The sequence below is a fragment of the Pleurodeles waltl genome, chromosome 10, assembly GCF_031143425.1.
Source record: "Pleurodeles waltl isolate 20211129_DDA chromosome 10, aPleWal1.hap1.20221129, whole genome shotgun sequence".
In the NCBI taxonomy this organism is placed as follows: domain Eukaryota; kingdom Metazoa; phylum Chordata; class Amphibia; order Caudata; family Salamandridae; genus Pleurodeles; species Pleurodeles waltl.
In genome coordinates this window covers 570,079,371-570,098,698 of record NC_090449.1, presented here as the reverse complement: position 1 = coordinate 570,098,698, position 19,328 = coordinate 570,079,371, and the positions used below count along the sequence as shown (strand labels likewise).

The window sequence follows — 19,328 nt, the reverse complement described above, 5'->3', positions numbered from 1 at the left end:
GGACAATTGTTTTTGCATACCTCCAGGAACCCTTTTATAATAGATGCTGTAACAAAATGTTTACACAAAGTTCCCCTAGTTTAGACCAATATGGCTGCCAAATGTACCTTGAGAGAAGAGTAGTTGAGTCCGCTGTCCAACAAGTGTGTAAGATAGTTTTCCTGTCATTCTATTGTCTCCAAGGTATTCTTCTCTGTGCACCATAGGAGGTATCATTTCCATTTTGATGCATAGCATTTTCTTGTCGGTGTCTCTCTAGCCTCCTTTAGTATTTCCATTGTCCTATGTGGTAGGTTTAGGTGTCTGAATTCTATGTATTCATGCACCATGCTGTTAGATTGAATGTTGTTAGTTACAGGTTGCATGGTGAGCAGGTCCTGTTCCACTATTATCTTGATCATTTGTCCCTTGGACAGCTCGAGTAGGTTTGAATACCGTGTTTGTTTGGCCCATTGTGGTGCTATTAGGATGAGATTTGTTCCCGGTTGTCTGGCCTTCTCCAGTGCTTTTGGTATTAGAGGAGTTGGAGGAAAGGCATAGACAAATCTCCCTGACCAGTCTAGTGAGAGGGCATTCCCCCTGACTGGTGGTGGGGAAACCTAGAGGTGAAGAGTTGACATTTGTTTGTGTGCCTCAAATCCAGAAATATTTTTTCTAAGCTATTTTATTTTATCTACCATTCATGTGTGCGGTTTTCCTGTCTGCCTCTATGCTGTTCTTCCCCAGAAGGTTGACTGTGAGTTGATCCCATGTGGTATCGCCCATTTCCATATTTCTTGGGCTAGGTTGCTTAGGGTAAAATACTTTGTGCCCCTCTTGTTTGGGCAGGTAGAACACTGTTGTTGTATTGTCTGTCTAGGTTAGTACGATTTTCCCTAATACTTGTGTTTGAAAAGCTTCATGGCTAGCAACACTGTATTCACCTCTAGGAAATTGTGTTTTATTGCATCTGCCTTGCTCCACTAGCCTCAAATTCTCAAGTTGTCTGTGTGTGTGCTCCCCATCCCTTTTGAGACATGTCTGTTGTGATGGTCACTGGTGGAGTTGTCTTGAAAGGTATACCCTTGGTTATGTCTTTGGATGTCAAAACCAAAATAGAAGGGCACAGAATCGTAGGAGATTTAGAAAAAATTGGCCCTGTGCACGCACTGCCATATACACCAAAAAACAATGAATGCACAGTTCCAAAGAGAGTGTAAAGGAAATGTTTTTCACCTCCGTCTGGGGAAAAACTAAATCCAGTTCCTGTGAATGTCCAGAGTCAGGAACAAGAGCCCTCACTTACCAATAGGTGACATGCTTCATCATCGGGCTTTGCTCCTCGTCAGACTGGCACTACAATTCTGACGGGCCCCTCATGGGGGGCGCTTTGCCGGAGATCTTTTGTAGAAAGATGTCGTGGATGAATGCTATCCGCTCTCTGTCCCAAGATTCAAACATTACCATTAAACCAGCAGATAAAGGAGGAGCCATTGTAATTCTAGATACTACTCTGTACACCCAAGAATGTAGGAGACTACTGAGTGATAGCTCTCATTGTGAACACATTGTGTTCAACCCAACTCATAGGTCACAATGTACCCTTCGCAGAATGATTGAGGAAGCAGTCAGTGCGGGTTGAATTACACATCAAGAAGCAGAGTTCTTGGATACAAAGGAGCCAGATAGTCCCTTATTTTAACTGTCTTCCTAAAATAAACAAGGGGACCCCTGCCCTAGGCCACCCTATTGATTGCCTCAGGGATAGGATCTATATTGGAACCCTTATCCAAATTGTGTAATTTCTTTCTCCAACCTATTGTCCAACAAACTCTGACTTTTCTAAAAGACACTAAGTATACCTTGATACTTCTGGATCACATCAATAGCAGCGGGAGTATAGATATATTGATATTCCTTGATGTTGAGGCATAATATACAGGGAGTGCAGAATTATTAGGCAAGTTGTATTTTTGAGGATTAATTTTATTATTGAACAACAACCATGTTCTCAATGAACCCAAAAAACTCATTAATATCAAAGCTGAATATTTTTGGAAGTAGTTTTTAGTTTGTTTTTAGTTTTAGCTATGTTAGGGGGATATCTGTGTGTGCAGGTGACTATTACTGTGCATAATTATTAGGCAACTTAACAAAAAAAAATATATACCCATTTCAATTATTTATTATTACCAGTGAAACCAATATAACATCTCAACATTCACAAATATACATTTCTGACATTCAAAAACAAAACAAAAACAAATCAGTGACCAATATAGCCACCTTTCTTTGCAAGGACACTCAGAAGCCTGCCATCCATGGATTCTGTCAGTGTTTTGATCTGTTCACCATCAACATTGCGTGCAGCAGCAACCACAGCCTCCCAGACACTGTTCAGAGAGGTGTACTGTTTTCCCTCCTTGTAAATCTCACATTTGATGATGGACCACAGGTTCTCAATGGGGTTCAGATCAGGTGAACAAGGAGGCCATGTCATTAGATTTCCTTCTTTTATACCCTTTCTTGCCAGCCACGCTTTGGAGTACTTGGACGCGTGTGATGGAGCATTGTCCTGCATGAAAATCATGTTTTTCTTGAAGGATGCAGACTTCTTCCTGTGCCACTGCTTGAAGAAGGTGTCTTCCAGGAACTGGCAGTAGGACTGGGAGTTGAGCTTGACTCCATCCTCAACCCGAAAAGGCCCCACAAGCTCATCTTTGATGATACCAGCCCAAACCAGTACTCCACCTCCACCTTGCTGGCGTCTGAGTCGGACTGGAGCTCTCTGCCCTTTACCAATCCAGCCACTGGCCCATCCATCTGGCCCATCAAGACTCACTCTTATTTCATTAGTCCATAAAACCTTAGAAAAATCAGTCTTGAGATATTTCTTGGCCCAGTCTTGACGTTTCAGCTTGTGTGTCTTGTTCAGTGGTGGTCGTCTTTCAGCCTTTCTTACCTTGGCCATGTCTCTGAGTATTGCACACCTTTTGCTTTTGGGCACTCCAGTGATGTTGCAGCTCTGAAATATGGCCAAACTGGTGGCAAGTGGCATCGTGGCAGCTGCACGCTTGACTTTTCTCAGTTCATGGGCAGTTATTTTGCGCCTTGGTTTTTCCACACGCTTCTTGCGACCCTGTTGACTATTTTGAATGAAACGCTTGATTGTTCGATGATCACGCTTCAGAAGCTTTGCAATTTTAAGAGTGCTGCATCCCTCTGCAAGATATCTCACTATTTTTGACTTTTCTGAGCCTGTCAAGTCCTTCTTTTGACCCATTTTGCCAAAGGAAAGGAAGTTGCCTAATAATTATGCACACCTGATATAGGGTGTTGATGTCATTAGACCACACCCCTTCTCATTACAGAGATGCACATCACCTAATATGCTTAATTGGTAGTAGGCTTTCGAGCCTATACAGCTTGGAGTAAGACAACATGCATAAAGAGGATGATGTGGTCAAAATACTCATTTGCCTAATAATTCTGCACTCCCTGTACTAACATACCACAAGAAGCCACTTTAGAAGTGGTTGAGGAAATTCTCACCACCAATACCTGGCATTACAATATCCCCATTAGTTTTGTCTTACCGAGTGTGCCACACTAGCTCTCAAAGAGAATTTTTTCCAATTTGAGGATGATTTCATCAGACTCAAGGCACTTTTATGGGCAATACCTTTGCTCCTAGTTTAGCCTGTCTATATATGTACTCTTTTGAGAATCGTCACATTTTAGAACCCAAACAACCCTTATTTTCTAATATTCGGCTATGGCGTATATACATTGATGATATCTTGATTGTATGGAAGGGGGACATGGATGAGTTCAGCAGATCTGTGTATTGGATCAATACATTAGACCAACACTGAAACTTCAGTACCAGCACTTCTGACAAGGAGGTTGCTTTTCTGGACCTACAAATCATATTGAAGGACAGAATTCTACATTCCTCCATCTTTCACAAACAAACTGATAAAAATAGCTTCTTACTTTTGATATGTCCAGCGTTTCCCTTCTCTGTCACTTTTCTCTTCCTTCATTCTGCGATATTTTTCTAAAAAGTACCTTTATTTTTCCTGATTTTTTTTCAATGTTATCCCAAAAAAACCTTTGGAGCACCTTCTTTTGCTTCCAGACCCAACAGCAGAAAAAAGAATCTGAAGATGGCTCCCAAGCACAGGAACGTCCGAGGCGACGTCTGATGTCACACAGGGGACGGACCAAGCACCAAATGGTGGTCGATGAAGCCTATGAGGAGGGAGGGAAGAAGAAGAAAGACAATTCTGGACCCAACAACTAGATGGCGGAATGATGCACAGCATGTGAATCCCGAAAAGGACTCATGCTGCTACCTTTCCACTTCTATATTGCAATGTTGATTTATTTCTAGCATTTTATGAGCTAGAAATAAATCAAGACTGAACACAGTATATAATCTAACATCTAATACTTGCCTTAGTGTACTATTTTGGAGAATCAAAAACCAAAACAAGATGATCTTTCTTTCTGAACTCCTTTGGCCTAAACAATGTAATACATAAAGACCTGTTCTATGCAGCATGTAAAGAGGTCTTTCTGCTATGATTAAGGGTTAGAAAAAAACGCAGGAGATGCTATAGTCTTATTAAAAAATAAAGTAATTAGCTGTAAATGGTGGACATACTGTCATTACGACCATATCTATTTTACCAATAAAAACTGTCCTTTAGTTGTTAGCGTTTGGAGCTCTTACACCCTACCTAATGATGCACAGCTATCTGGTGCATCAAGAGGCATTTGAGCACAAGTTCAAAAGCTGATGGCATTAACCTGAATAGCAGGTGGTGTAATGTGTAAGGACTATTCAAAAAAGCATCTATTGCCAGTATTATAAATGTTGAAAGACCCTTATGCATGGTGAAAATTTTGTTTGATATACCTTAACAGACAACTAATTCCGCTTTAAATATAGCAAATACGCTAAGACTTTTATTAAGCAACAAAAACAATTATAATAAAAAAAAACCTCAACCAGTCATTTCATAATATAGGACAATGATGCATTATGGGGTTGTTTCTAAATTTAGGGCAATGATGCACTATGGCGGTTAACAATGATCAAAAGGTGTTAGACTGAATTGTGGAATAAGGTGATGTTGGTGAAAGTCTGGAATAATGACTAATTTCTGACATTAACTGAAGCATTCAACGTATCATGCTTTGTTCTTTTTTTTTGGAGTAACTATAGTTGTGAGGTTATTTTAGAGTTTTTACACAGGCAAATTATTCAGCCGTGGTCCTCAGGTCTGTCCCCATTTACCCAGTTACATTTCACTTTTTATTCCTGTTATTATTTTAGTGATGCTTCATTTTTGAGGAGATGGTTTTATTTCTTTTATCAGTTGTCCTTCCTTGCAGAAACTGTTATTCAGTTCTTTGCACAACATGTCTCATCTTGTGTTGAACTGAAGGCTGCCCACAATGATTTACAGGTATTGCAGATCCAAAGGGAACACCGTCTACCTTACACAGAAAATATGTACTTTCATGTCAGGGCAAGTTCTTAGAACCACAGATATGTTGTTATAAAACACCACACTGCCCACAACATCTTAGAGGGGACATTCCAGCCAGTTTGCCATCCTGTTATGCACCTCGTCACAGTTTCTGCAGAAACCTTTTGGTTCCTCTTCATCTACGTGGGAGGACTCCCAGCAGACTAACAGACCTCTTCTGACCTCAGCGCAGATATAGGATTGGGTTTCCTTCCCAAGACCAGAAGGGCTAATTAGGGCTAACACTGCTACTTGCTTTCATGAAGGAACACCGTACTAATATGACAGCATGGTGGTACTTTTCTTGTGTTTCACTCGTGATTACTGCTGTCCTGACACTGTGTTTCATTATCCTTAATATCACCATTCTTGCCCTCCTACGTAGACCACAGATGCTTCAATAAAACCTATTGAAGCAAAACCCTGCTGCTGTTCTGTCCTTGCATGTGTGAGACTTGTATGTCTGCGAAAAAGGGATCTGCTCCACCACAACTCCCCTGAGGGGTTTGAGTGTCATGCGATAGGCTGCCAGGATTTACTGTGACTCTCTGGTGAGGTGCTGCTAGGTAGCCAGAAGGGGTTAGGCCGACAGCTGTCACATGGCGTGGGATTAGACTCAGCCCCCCACACTCTGTGGTGCTAACCCCCGAAATCCAGCAGTCTCATTACCAATGCGAGAGTCTATGACACTATTGAAGGCAGGTATGTCTGGAAGTATGCTGAATAGCCCAATATTCCACAGGAATCAAATTGCATATATGTAATGAGGCAAAATAATGTTGAACCATGTATGTTGCTCCTTGTGTTTCGTACACAAAGAATGTGGCCTTGTGGTAGGGCTAGGTGGTCCCTTTTGATCCACAGTTGGTCTGGCTGTAGTGGCATAAGAAACAAAAACAGATGGATTGTAATACATCCCAGAGTAATTACAAGTGGTAGAGATCTCATCGTGTAGTTCTTCCTTATTTGTGACCCCTATTTGTAAACCTTACTTGGAGGACTCAATTAACGTAACTTGTTAAATTAGTGAAGAGTATTAGGGATATTTAATATCCACGTATATTTATTTGTTTTGTTTTTCAGCTATAGGGTATGGACACTTATTGAAGTATTTCAGAACTTTGGGTTTTCTAAGTAGTTGGATAAACAATCTAAGTCTATTTGGAAGGTATATACTTTTTATAATTCACTCAGATGGACGTTTTGGTCTACATTTGAGGAGGTGTATGGGGTTTAGTAAATATATCACTATTGTGGTGGTTGTTTCTCTTGGTTGAGCATGCTTGACACACACACAATCTTTAAATTAAATATTAGTAAGATAATTTTCATATGTTGTGACGTTACTGAGTGCTATGGAAGAGTATTTGGCACGGTTCCCACTGTTTGACACGGAGATGTTTATGTATCACTAATAATGAGATCAGGAATTTAATTAATAAACTGTATATTGACATATTACTTATGGGAATATTGTTTTAGGAGGTCCTGAAGAAATCCAGGGGCACTCCCCGGATGAAACACGTGTTGACGGACAAGCAAGTGAATACATTTTGAAATTTGGAATGAAATTAATTTTTGGACATTATATATGGGAATAAGTTCGGATTACCAAGTGGAACGTGAAATGATTTGAAATTCTTGGATCAGAGACTGTTTGAATTGGGACTTTACTTTCACAAGGATACACATATGGATCTTTGGAATGATTATTTTTATTTGGAATGAACTGTGTTTCTAACTGAAGAAAGGACATTATTTTGGATAAAATATTGTGTTTTGAATCATTATTCAGTGACTGATGTATTGCTTTATTGTTAATTGTACACGTGTGCAATACTTATTGCAAACTTTTGGATAACCATTTGTGTTATCGTGTGGGGTGTTTGGAGGGTGAAACCCTAGTGTTTGCAACGTGTAGTGTGTTATATTATGGGTTGTTTGATTTGAGGGCAGGAGCGCTTATTACTCTTTCTCACCCCCTTTTTTTTCTTTATATGTAGTGTATGAATAGAACACGGTTGTGGCAAGCTTGGATGATAATGCTGGAGAAGTTAGTTGAGACTGTCTCAGTGGAGCGAACAGCAAGGAAAGGCCAGAGGGTTTGAGCAGAATTTAAAGACTGGCTGTGGGTTGACCTGTTGAATACCATGTGTTCGAAAATTTCCAAGAAGAAAGGCAGAGGTGAGGAAAGGGGACAGTCAGGAAGCAGTGTAAGTTTTAATAAGAAGGATATAGCAGTGTTTGTGCTAGAGGAGGTGAAAGTCATTCATTTGACAAATCAGAGACTGATGGGTGTCGCAGGGACTGAAAGATTCCACAATGGGAACGAGCTAAATTCATGACGCTAAGGAGAAGACCATGCATTTGAGGTGGAGTGATGAAGATGTAGTGATGAAGTTGTAATACATGGAATAATACATGTAATTCTGTAATACCTGTATAAACGACACCCAGTTGCCGATTATAGAAGAAAAGATGTCAGAACTCTACAATTATAGGGTTATTAAAGATGAGTTATGATGTCACAATGCAAGCTGCCACAGCCAGCACCCGAGGTGGAAAGCAGTTCAGGTAAGAGAGAGTAATGAAAGCAGCTGTTTTAAAGCAACAAATGGAATGTTGCTTTTTTCTGCTTTATTTTAATAGCTTACAATGGCAAGCAGAGAGAACATGGTAAGTTTTTACACTCCTTAGACAGCAAACAGCTTGAATCTTTCTGCATGTTTATACACGTTCCGAGCTACTGCAGCTTTTTTTCTTTTCTTTTTTTTTTTTTTTAAACTGACTTGTATTGAACTGTTTCTAATGTCTGTCTGCAACAAATATCTAACAGGTGTCTAATATGTTTCATTTTTCACTACAGATTTTATTATTATTATTCATGTTTGTAAACATGCTTGTTCTTTCATATTAAAGAGCGACACCACAAAGATGTTAAATGGTTTGTGGGAAAGGGGATGCTGTGACCATATATTATGTGGGATAAAGTACCCCCCTGCCGTACATATGCAAATCATCTTGGAGTTCCATAATCTTATAAAGGATGTGGTTATGGAACTTCTCTTTGATTTGCAATATCCTTATAATGTATGTCAGAGGGTACTTTGTAACTTCTATTATGCATTTTGTTGATTGAAAAAAGTGCAGATGTAATTTTGACTTGAAGATCGAGCCGATTCTGGATGGTGGAATAATGTAATAATGGTCTGGATAAGGTGAAGATGGGCTAAAGTTGCGTATAAGGTTAGAGACAAAATGTGATTGGCAAGAATCACAAATCATGATTCACAATTTTAAAAAGCACATACATACACAACATCACATTTTAAAGTCCATCTATCAACTTGTTTAAATGTTAATGTCAAAAAACTACTGAACAGATTTATAGCATAAAAATAAAGCACTCTTGAATTAAGTTCTACTTTCATGGCAAGTTTGCTATACTTTGTCATATGGGCTGACGGTGCAAGCAAAATTTCCTCTGGGAGCTAAAAATTGGAAATCATCTTTTTCAAATCCCCTTTAACTTTATTCCCCTGCACAAAAAATTAGTTCCTGGGGTCAAAATTTGAGGGCAAATTAAAATAAATCCTTTTTAATGGAAAGTGCAGCTAGCTGAACCATAAATATGCAGTGCAGTCTGCTACTGAGTTATATATAGGTTTATAATATAGCTGCATACACAGTCTAAAATTCTATTTATTACCATTTTATTGAGTGGGAGGGTTTAGATGCATGAGAATTCTCAAGTTGGTCAAAATACCCCCTCCTTTAACCAATAATAAGAGAAAGCATATAACTGTGAACATCAACAGGCGATTTTTCATGTGTATTTGCTTTTATAAAAGTTAGTTGCAGAAAACGGATTCTGTCTCATTACACGCCCCCCCCCCCCCCCCCCCGACTGTTTAATTTCCAACTACCCGGTTTTTGGACTTTTACGATTAGTGATTGTAAGGAAATGCCTCCTTGGCATGGTTACCCCCTGACTTTTTGCCTTTGCTGATGCTATGTTTTGAATTGAAAGTGTGCTGAGGCCTGCTAACCAGGCCCCAGCACCAGTGTTCTTTCCCTAACCTGTACTTTTGTATCCACAATTGGCACACCCTGGCATCCAGGTAAGTCCCTTGTAACTGGTACCTCTGGTACCAAGGGCCCTGATGCCAGGGAAGGTCTCTAAGGGCTGCAGCATGTCTTATGCCACCCTGGAGACCCCTCACTCAGCACAGACACACTGCTTACCAGCTTGTGTGTGCTAGTGAGAACAAAACGAGTAAGTCGACATGGCACTCCCCTCAGGGTGCCATGCCAGCCTCTCACTGCCTATGCAGTATAGGTAAGACACCCCTCTAGCAGGCCTTACAGCCCTAAGGCAGGGTGCACTATACCATAGGTGAGGGCACCAGTGCATGAGCACTGTGCCCCTACAGTGTCTAAGCCAAACCTTAGACATTGTAAGTGCAGGGTAGCCATAAGAGTATATGGTCTGGGAGTCTGTCAAACACGTACTCCACAGCACCATAATGGCTATACTGAAAACTGGGAAGTTTGGTATCAAACTTCTCAGCACAATAAATGCACACTGATGCCAGTGTACATTTTATTGTAAAATACACCCCAGAGGGCACCTTAGAGGTGCCCCCTGAAACCTTAACCGACTATCTGTGTAGGCTGACTGGTTCCAGCAGCCTGCCAAAACCGAGACATGTTGCTGGCCCCATGGGGAGAGTGCCTTTGTCCCTCTGAGGCCAGTAACAAAGCCTGCACTGGGTGGAGATGCTAACACCTCCCCCAGGCAGGAGCTGTCACACCTGGCGGTGAGCCTCAAAGGCTCACCCCTTTGTGCCAGCACCGCAGGACACTCCAGCTAGTGGAGTTGCCCGCCCCCTCCAGCCACGGCCCCCACTTTTGGCGGCAAGGCCGGAGAAAATAATGAGAAAAACAAGGAGGAGTCACTGACCAGTCAGGACAGCCCCCTAAGGTGTCCTGAGCTGAAGTGACTAACTTTTAGAAATCCTCCATCTTGCAGATGGAGGATTCCCCCAATAGGATTGGGGATGTGACCCCCTCCCCTTGGGAGGAGGCACAAAGAGGGTGTACTCACCCTCAGGGCTAGTAGCCATTGGCTACTAACCCCCCAGACCTAAACACGCCCTTAAATTTAGTATTTAAGGGCTTCCCTGAACCTAGGAAAACAGATTCCTGAAACTACAAGAAGAAGAGGACTGCTGAGCTGAAAAACCCCTGCAGAGGAAGAACAGAAGACACCAACTGCTTTGGCCCCAGACTTACCGGCCTGTCTCCTGCCTTCCAAAAGAAACCTGCTCCAGCGACGCTTTCCAAGGGACCAGCGACCTCTGAATCCTCTGAGGACTGCCCTGCTTCAAGAAAGACAAGAAACTCCCGAGGACAGCGGCACTGCTCCAAAAGAACTGCAACTTTGTTTCAAGGAGCAGATTTAAAGACCCCTGCAACTCCCCGCAAGAAGCGTGAGACTTGCAACACTGCACCCCGACTCGACTGGTGGAGAACCAACACCTCAGGGAGGACCCTCCGGCGACTCCAAGACTGTGAGAAACCAAAGTTGTCCCCCCTGAGCCCCCACAGTGACGCCTGCAGAGGGAATCCCGAGGCTCCCCCTGACCGCGACTGCCTGAACTCCATTTCCCGACGGCTGGAAAAGACCCTGCACCCGCAGCCCCCAGCACCTGAAGGAACGGAACACCGGTGTAGGAGTGACCCCCAGGAGGCCCTCTCCCTTGCCCAGGTGGTGGCTACCCCGAGGAGCCCCCCCCTTGCCTGCCTGCATCGCTGAAGAGACCCCTTGGTCTCCCATAGGAAACTATTGGAAACCCGACGCGTGTTCCCACACTGCACCCGGCCGCCCCCGCGCTGCTGAGGGTGTACTTTTTGTGCTGACTCGTGTTCCCCCCAGTGCCCTACAAAACCCCCCTTGGTCTGCCCTCCGAAGACGCGGGTACTTACCTGCTGGCAGACTGGAACCGGGGCACCCCCTTCTCTCCATTATAGCCTATGTGGTTTGGGTACCTCTTCGACCTTTGCACCTGACCGGCCCTGAGCTGCTGGTGTGATAACTTTGGGGTTGCTCTGAACCCCCAACGGTGGGCTACCTTGGACTCAAAACTGAAACCTGTAAGTGACTTACTTACCTGTTAAAACTAACATTACTTTACCTCCCCCAGGAACTGTGAAAATTGCACTAAGTGTCCACTTTTAAAACAGCTTATTGTGTTTTATGTAAAAAGTATACATGCTAATGTAATGATTCAAAGTTCCTAAAGTACTAACCTGCAATACCATTGCAAAAAATGAGATATTACATGTAGAATTTGAACCTGTGGTTCTTAAAATAAACTAAGAAAAGATATTTTTCTATAACAAAACCTATTGGCTGGATTTGTCTCTGAGTGTGTGTTCCTCATTTATTGCCTGTGTGTATGTACAACAAATGCTTAACACTACTCCTTTGATAAGCCTACTGCTCGACCACACTACCACAAAATAGAGCATTAGTATTATCTCTTTTTGCCACTATCTTACCTCTAAGGGGAACCCTTGGACTCTGTGCATGCTATTCCTTACTTTGAAATAGCACATACAGAGCCAACTTCCTACAGTGATTCTCACCAACTCACACCTCACTGTATATTCTGAAATAGTGGAAGGTTTGCACTAACCACCAATGTTCACCTTTTAATATTAGATCTGTTGCTGCACAGCTGCATAAGAGACTGTGGACTGGTAACAAGCTAACATGTGAGCACACGTGTGGGCTGAACATGTGAGACTACCATCTACCTCAACCCGGTGTCTGCGCACAAGTAGCCTGCAGCAAGAAGGCACCATTCAGGGTATGGTACTAACGTTGTGTAGGCCTTATAAGGTGGGGGGGATTGCACAGTGTACATCTATAGTGATTACTGAAAAGGCTGTTTGCTCACTGCTACATATCTCATGGGTGAAATCTGTGCCACCACACAATTTGGCCACACTCAGTCCTAGAGATACCAGTCCAGTATGAATCATAGGGTAAAAGAAAGTACCTTGAGTCGCTTTTGTGAGAAATGTACTCCCTATGGCACTTAGCTAATTGTCATATTTCTATGGCACCACTTATAATCTGATACCAGGTCTTTGCCCACCACCCTACACAGCCAAGTTAATTAATTACTATGCAGTACAAGGATCAATAGACTCCCTACATAATAGAACTTTGACCATGTCTGGCCCAGTTCTTGACAAAGGAAGGAATGAATACAGTCGGACCTCTGGAGTCAAACACAGACGGGGCTCTCCTTTAAATGTTCAGTGGGAAGGGATAAGGCAATTTTGTCAGTTAAGCAAGTGGCTGTGGTTTCCTTCTTGAACCTTGCACCTTTATTTAAAAGCCTTTGCATAAGGGATAGACACTTTAGAACTCACTGAATGCGACAATGCCAGAGGAATGCCCATCTAGAAGGATTAGTCACCTGACTTCACTACAATAGACTGAAGGACTTTTGACTTCAACTGGCACCCATAGACTAGAAATATTTTTCCCAGTCCAGTGGTGCTGTCCCTCCTTTTACCTTCTGAGACACAGCAGAGGGATCGACCTGTCTGGGAAAGACCATAGAGGGTTCCCCTGGATCTTTTGTGGACATATCCAGGAGGCATGTGACCCCGAGCAGGAGGGGGGACACTGAGTGTGCTACTGACACACAGGTGTCCAGTAAAAAGCAAAAAGCCATAGCCACATGGCCGGGGGAGTGAGCAAGTGAGATACTCTACTAGCAGGCTGCTGAAAAAGCCCCCAGGGGAAGACCAGGACAGATTCAGTAACAAAAGAATTAAAAACAATTTCCTAGGAAAAGCAATGTTTAACCGCCAGAAGAAAATGCACCTGGTGACTAGAGCTCACCTCCCAGCGCCAAACTTCACTTTTCTAAAGCAAATCATCATAATGGGACCAGATAAATTGAGGAAAGAGTCTGGTCTGGGGGAAATGGTATGCATATGACTCTGCTCCGATTTTAAACATTTCTGCTGGGGAAAGCAAAATTCTGGAGGGTCTGCACATACTTATTGGTTTCTTTTTTCATGAAGGGGGGTGTGCATCGGGCTCCCACCCAGAGATCTATCATAACCAGAGGGAACTTATCCTTTAGGGCCCCAATATACTAAAAATGGTCCTAGGAGGCCCCACCTCCCGGGACCAAACACAGAGGAGGGAGGAGCATCCCTGTGCTCCCTGTATGGTGGTGTGCTGTCCCAAATCTCCATGTCTGGTGGAGTGAGGTGCACAGAGCAGGGCTGCTACTGCCCATAGAGATCAGGTGGGAAAAACTAGATGACGCCCCCTGCATGACATCAAAGAAAGGGGCCCTGCGCACAGGGAGACGGTAGCGGCTGCAGAGGCATTGTGAATCCCCCTCCAGCTTGCTGCCTCTAACAAAAGGGCACCTGTAACAAAAAAAATTAAATAAAAATAATAACATGATGCGTGCCGCAGTGCCGCAGTAAGGAAGAAAAAGAAATACATGCGTCAAAGCTGGTAATATAGTATTCACAGACCTGACCTCACCATGCTCTGTACACCTAAGCCTTCATTGCGTGTGTCGGCCAATGATTCACACACACACACACACACACACGGAAACATCTTGCTGTGCAACGCACCAGAGGATTCCTATATCCCACCTTCCCCCCACACACACACCCTGAGGAAGAAATACAGAATAGTTTGTGTCTCTAGATCTGTGACGTCAGAGTGTCACATTTTCCCAAATGGATTGGACAGGAGGAGCAGGTAAGCATCCTCTCCCACTCCGGCAGGGGGGGAAACTGCCTCCCCAGCTTTCAGGGAGGCCTCGTTTGAAAGGGGAGAGTCTACCCTTTCAAACAAAGCCTTACTGAAAGAGTCTCCGGACTGTGGTCGTAGCAACGATGTGATCCGTAGGCAGGAAAGCCCACTAGACACCAGGGAAGCACAGTAGTGGTGGGAGGGGTTGGGTGAAGGGGGGTGTTCTCTCTCATGCAAGTGGGTCAGCCCCCATGAAAGTGCCCCTCCACCCCCCTCCCCCCCACCCAATGAAAGCCTAGGGGCATATGTTTAAAAATAAAACACAGTATAAAAAATAAAAAGTGTGAAGAAATTGACAGGGAGTCTGCCCTGGTGATCACGAGCTGACCCCCAGTGGGGTCATTTTTTTAAAAACGAATGAGTGGTTACCCTGGGGGCTGCCAATTGCCCCCCAGGGAGACCACACATATATAAAAAAAAAAAAAAAAAAAAGTGACTGAAGTCTGCAAATATACACACTTGCTGTGTCACATGGTGCTGGGTCTAAAAAACCTCAAAAATAGAGTCACACGCACTCAGCAGGAATAGGTTGGGAGAATTTCTTAGCCCCTGCAATGCGTTTCGGCCAAAGGCCTCGATCAAGAAAAAAATAAAAAGTGACACAAACCAACACAGACAGGGGAGGGGGGAGAGTGTGTTTCTCTTTCTCTCTACCCCTCTCGCTCCCTCCTTTTTTCCCTCCCTCCCTCTTCCTCCCCCCCCCCCCCCACACACACACGTACGTATATACACAGCTTTCAGGCAGCAATAGGAGTCACAATAACTCCTGTGATGTTCCTGCAAGAGACAGAGAGAAAGAGAGACAGAGAGAGAGAGATCCGAGTTTTGTCTAGAGGCAGTTTTGGATTGCCATAATGTAGCTCAGAATGTTAATATGCCTCCTGCAAAGAACAGATCTGTATTTCATGTGGATAGCTGAGTGGCTTGGTAAAGCCAGACATTAAGAGCGCTTTAGAACAAATGAAATGTATTTGACAGAGGGGCTATGGAGAGATGAGGAGCACTTTTGCTGGGCGTGGTGAGGGAAGTCAAGGAGGTGGACATTTTGGTGGTGATGCGGGGGTGGTTTGGGGGGGTGGCACCAAAAATGATTCTCGAACTGGGCACCACCAGCGCTAAAAGCTACGATGATGGATATGTGGCAAGATGAAGTAATTCTGTCTCTTTTTTAGTGCCTTTGGAGAACCTGCAGATTTAGTGAAGAACAGAAGGTAATTGTCGTTATTGACTGTTGCACACATCACTCATGCACACATGCACCAACTGTTTTAGAACAAATCTGCCTTTGACATAGTATAGTGTTTTAGCCAGTAGTAGAGATAACGTCTCAGTGGATAACTGCTGCTCAATGGAGGACAGCTCTGATGCAGGATCAGAGACTGGGACAGCATCTCAGGCAGAGGAAAATGGAGCAGAATCTGGAAGTGATTTTTCAGACGTCATCTTCCAGTGATTGTAGGGGACATGATGATGAAAGCTGGGCTGTTCCTTCGCAAGCACATTCTGTGCAGCGGGAAGACAGTAGCTGGTTGGACCAACCCAGAGCGCAGGTATGTGCAGCAGCAAACACCGACAAAGTGCTCTCTTGGCAGCCCCCACAATTTAGTTCAGACCCAAATTCCACTTTACACTGGAGACACTGGATGTAAAGTCGGTACGGCCAACTTTTTGCCAAATGACTTAAGTCCATCTCTTTTTGGATGTTGACTTTTTTTTAAACCAACTGTCCAGCAAACAAATGTGTGTGCCAAACAATTTCTGAGGGAGCATGGAGGCACTCTAGGGTTTGGTTCTAGCATATGCCAGTGGACTGCCACTTCACTTAAGGAGTTGCAAATATTTTAGTGTTGAATCCAACATTGCAGTCCTACTCGTCTACTCGCACAGAATAGGTAACCCACATCTTTGCACCGTACATGAGCAGAGATTGTTTTTTGCTATTGTAGCACATGCTGGATTTCGATGACAATTCTGCTGCATTGCCACCAGACCATGACAGGTTGTTCAACATTTGACAGTTTGTGGAATATTTGTCTCCAAAACAAGAGGCAAGAGGGGGACTGGACAGTCCAATGTATAGTCTCCTAACAGACATAAATATCACATAAATGTACACAATTCCTAAAGAGAGAGTTCCAACTAGGACCCCTAAATTAGATACAGGTCAATCTAGGCACTTCTATAAGTAGAAGCAAAGGCCCTCACACACCCAAACAGGTGTCATGCGTCATCCTTGGCCCTGCTCCTCGTTGGACCGGCACTGCAATGTTCAGCGGGCCCCACAAGGGGGCTCTTTGCCGGAGAACTTTTGAATGATGCTGTTTGATTGAACACAGGGACATACTGGCCCTGTGGATAAGGGAAGTGAGGGACTGGGAAGTGAACAATAAAAATAACTATAGGACCCCCAACACTATGAGTTTATTTTATCTGCTGGGCCTATGTCAAGACTAAAAAAGGGAAGCAGTAGTGCTGCCAGTAATAATGCTCTCGCACTCACCTATAAAAGAATGAGGGGAGAGAGATCTTCTCTTCTATCCCTGCGTATAGGCCAACATGTTTCATGCCTCAAAAATGTCTCTACAGATCAAGTGGCATTTTATCAGGACAAACAACTACGGCCTAGTGCTCACTATGGAGACTCAACGTGTTTCTGCAAGTTTAAAAAAATGTGGAAAAAGGACTTATGTATAAGCTTAAGTACCCTAATTTAAAGTAGCTCCTCTTAGATCAAGGGCAGAGTTCCTTCAGGATAAACGGACCATTGGACTACTGCAAACGTTTTGCTCATCGAGTCCATATTGGGAAACCCACCTGTTCGGTGATGATTTGTTTATCCCAATTGTTTATTGTCAGACAATCACTAAATCATCTTTAGCATAAGATGTGAAAACAATCATGATACAAAATTTGTGCCCTGTAACCTTTTACAATAACACTGGGTAAGATACAAGTTAGTAATTGAGTTTTCACACTGTCAAAGCAAAAGTAGAAGTGCCAGGGAATGAGTCCCGCAGGATATATGTTTGGCTTATTACTTTAGGGAATGCGACACACTGATGTCACAGTTCGAAGGAATAGCCCTCAGGGGCATACTCGGACACCCCAAACTTGCATCCACAAACTGGAAGGAGTTGGATTTAGCACAGTCAGTGCGCTAAAGGGACATAAAAGTCATGCCTCATGTGGCTCTCATGGGAGCTATTAGTAAAGGCTGACTAAGCATGCATTCTGTAATGTTCAGAAAGAGGGTGGCTCTTACTTGACGGGTGGTAAAGTGTAGTCAAACTGATTCCATCCTGTGGCACATGAATGTGATAGGAACTGGCATGGCAGCAGCATGTCGGAATGAGTGCACTGATTGTTTGGATTGGGCCCATGGCTGGTTGTATTAAAGTCCTGTGTGTGGTGCATAAATGGCGTGTGAATGGACCATAAAGCGGTTGGTGCCTTGATATGGCCTTATGGCTCACCTTCAGAAGTCTTGGTATCAATATTCAGATACTTTTATAAGTATCCGTGCTTTGAAACCATCATTTCTGGAGGTGCTAAAACCAACCAGTGTAAGTGGTGGATTAACTTTAAAAAATGAGTACCAAATTTATATCCGTGGCAGTAAGAAGGCTCTTATTCGCTTACAGAGAACTCTGGATCACCCATGGGTTTCACACTGGTTCCCATCACAAACTGGAAGTAAGTTAAGAGCACAAAAAAATAGAATAAATAGGCTACCTCTTAGAAAAATGTCAAAACTGTGGTTCAATTTTTGTTCTTTTTTTTATTCACCTCTGCACGTTCCTGAAATCTGGGAAGATGGTGAATATAATGCAGTTAGTCAGCCGTGGATGCCAGATTTTTTTTATGGGGGGTGGGGGGGAAGGGGGGGGGGCACAGACACTTAACTGAAGGCCTTTTTTCTTTTTTTACTCAAAATTTTGCTATATTTTGCGGATTTTTTTTGGTCCTCTCCAGGGGAATCCACACGCCCTTGGAGTACCTTTATATCACCAAGCTGCTGGAAAAGAAGAACACAAATTTGGCGTGGTACCCTACCTAGGAAAAAAAAAAAAGTTATGGAGCCCTAAGCGTAAACTATCCCAAAGAACCAAAAAGTGCGCAGCACTTAAAGGGGGGAGGGCTTGGGGTTGGGTAATCAGCAGCTAAGGGGTTAATGGCATGCGATATACACACAGACTTACCCATCAAAACGTCAAGAATCTGGACGTTTGGTAAAGGTATGAAAAAAATTAACCTTTATATAATAAGCCTGAAGTACACTTGTAAAGATGAAGACATTATTCTGCTAAAAAATTGTTGAGCATGTTAGTTGGAGAGGATCTGGCATCATGGTATGTACTTGTGGTTTACTCTTTTTATATTTTTGTAATTCCAAACTAGTGAATGAATGTGGTTACGGAGTTATTGATGTAAGTGTTTGTATATAAATATTTCCATGACTTCATTAAGGATGGTGTAGCTAAACCACAGCAGATGCGTCTAAAAAATGTCATACAGCAAAGGCACACATGAAAAAGAAACAGAACATAATTCTAGTTCAAGGCTCTGAATAGCAGTTAGAATAGACTTACTTATCGAGATGAGGAGCAGGTCTTGTAGTTCTGCTTGGGAAAAACATCAAAAGGAACAACGATGAAAGCCACAGATTCAGGTGAAAACGATGGTTATGTTAGAAAGATGAATGGTAAAGAAAAAATGAAAAGTGAAAAAGTTAGAATTGTTCACAAGAACAGTCAACACATTACAGTAGAACATGAATAAAACCAATTCAGTTAAGAATTCACACAAGGCCTCAAACATGAATCTGAAAATACATTTGTCAATTAATCAATCCAGCAATTATAAATGCTTGATAAAAACTAAATATATATCCTCAGGCAAAAGGGGGCCAGTGAAAGTGAGGGACAAGTCTGTTCCAAGCCCTG

General features: G+C 43.0%; 1 protein-coding gene across 4 annotated transcripts in view; it reads right to left on the bottom strand.

Annotated features, from left to right (window-relative positions):
• The window catches only part of NKTR (natural killer cell triggering receptor), a 464,854-nt gene that overhangs the window by 298,061 nt on the left and 147,465 nt on the right, over positions 1-19,328 (bottom strand). For all 4 annotated transcript variants that reach the window (XM_069211010.1, XM_069211011.1, XM_069211012.1 and 1 more), the window contains one exon: positions 18,975-19,004. In XM_069211010.1, coding sequence (XP_069067111.1) covers positions 18,975-19,004 — 30 coding nt within the window. The remainder of the gene's footprint in view (positions 1-18,974; positions 19,005-19,328) is intronic.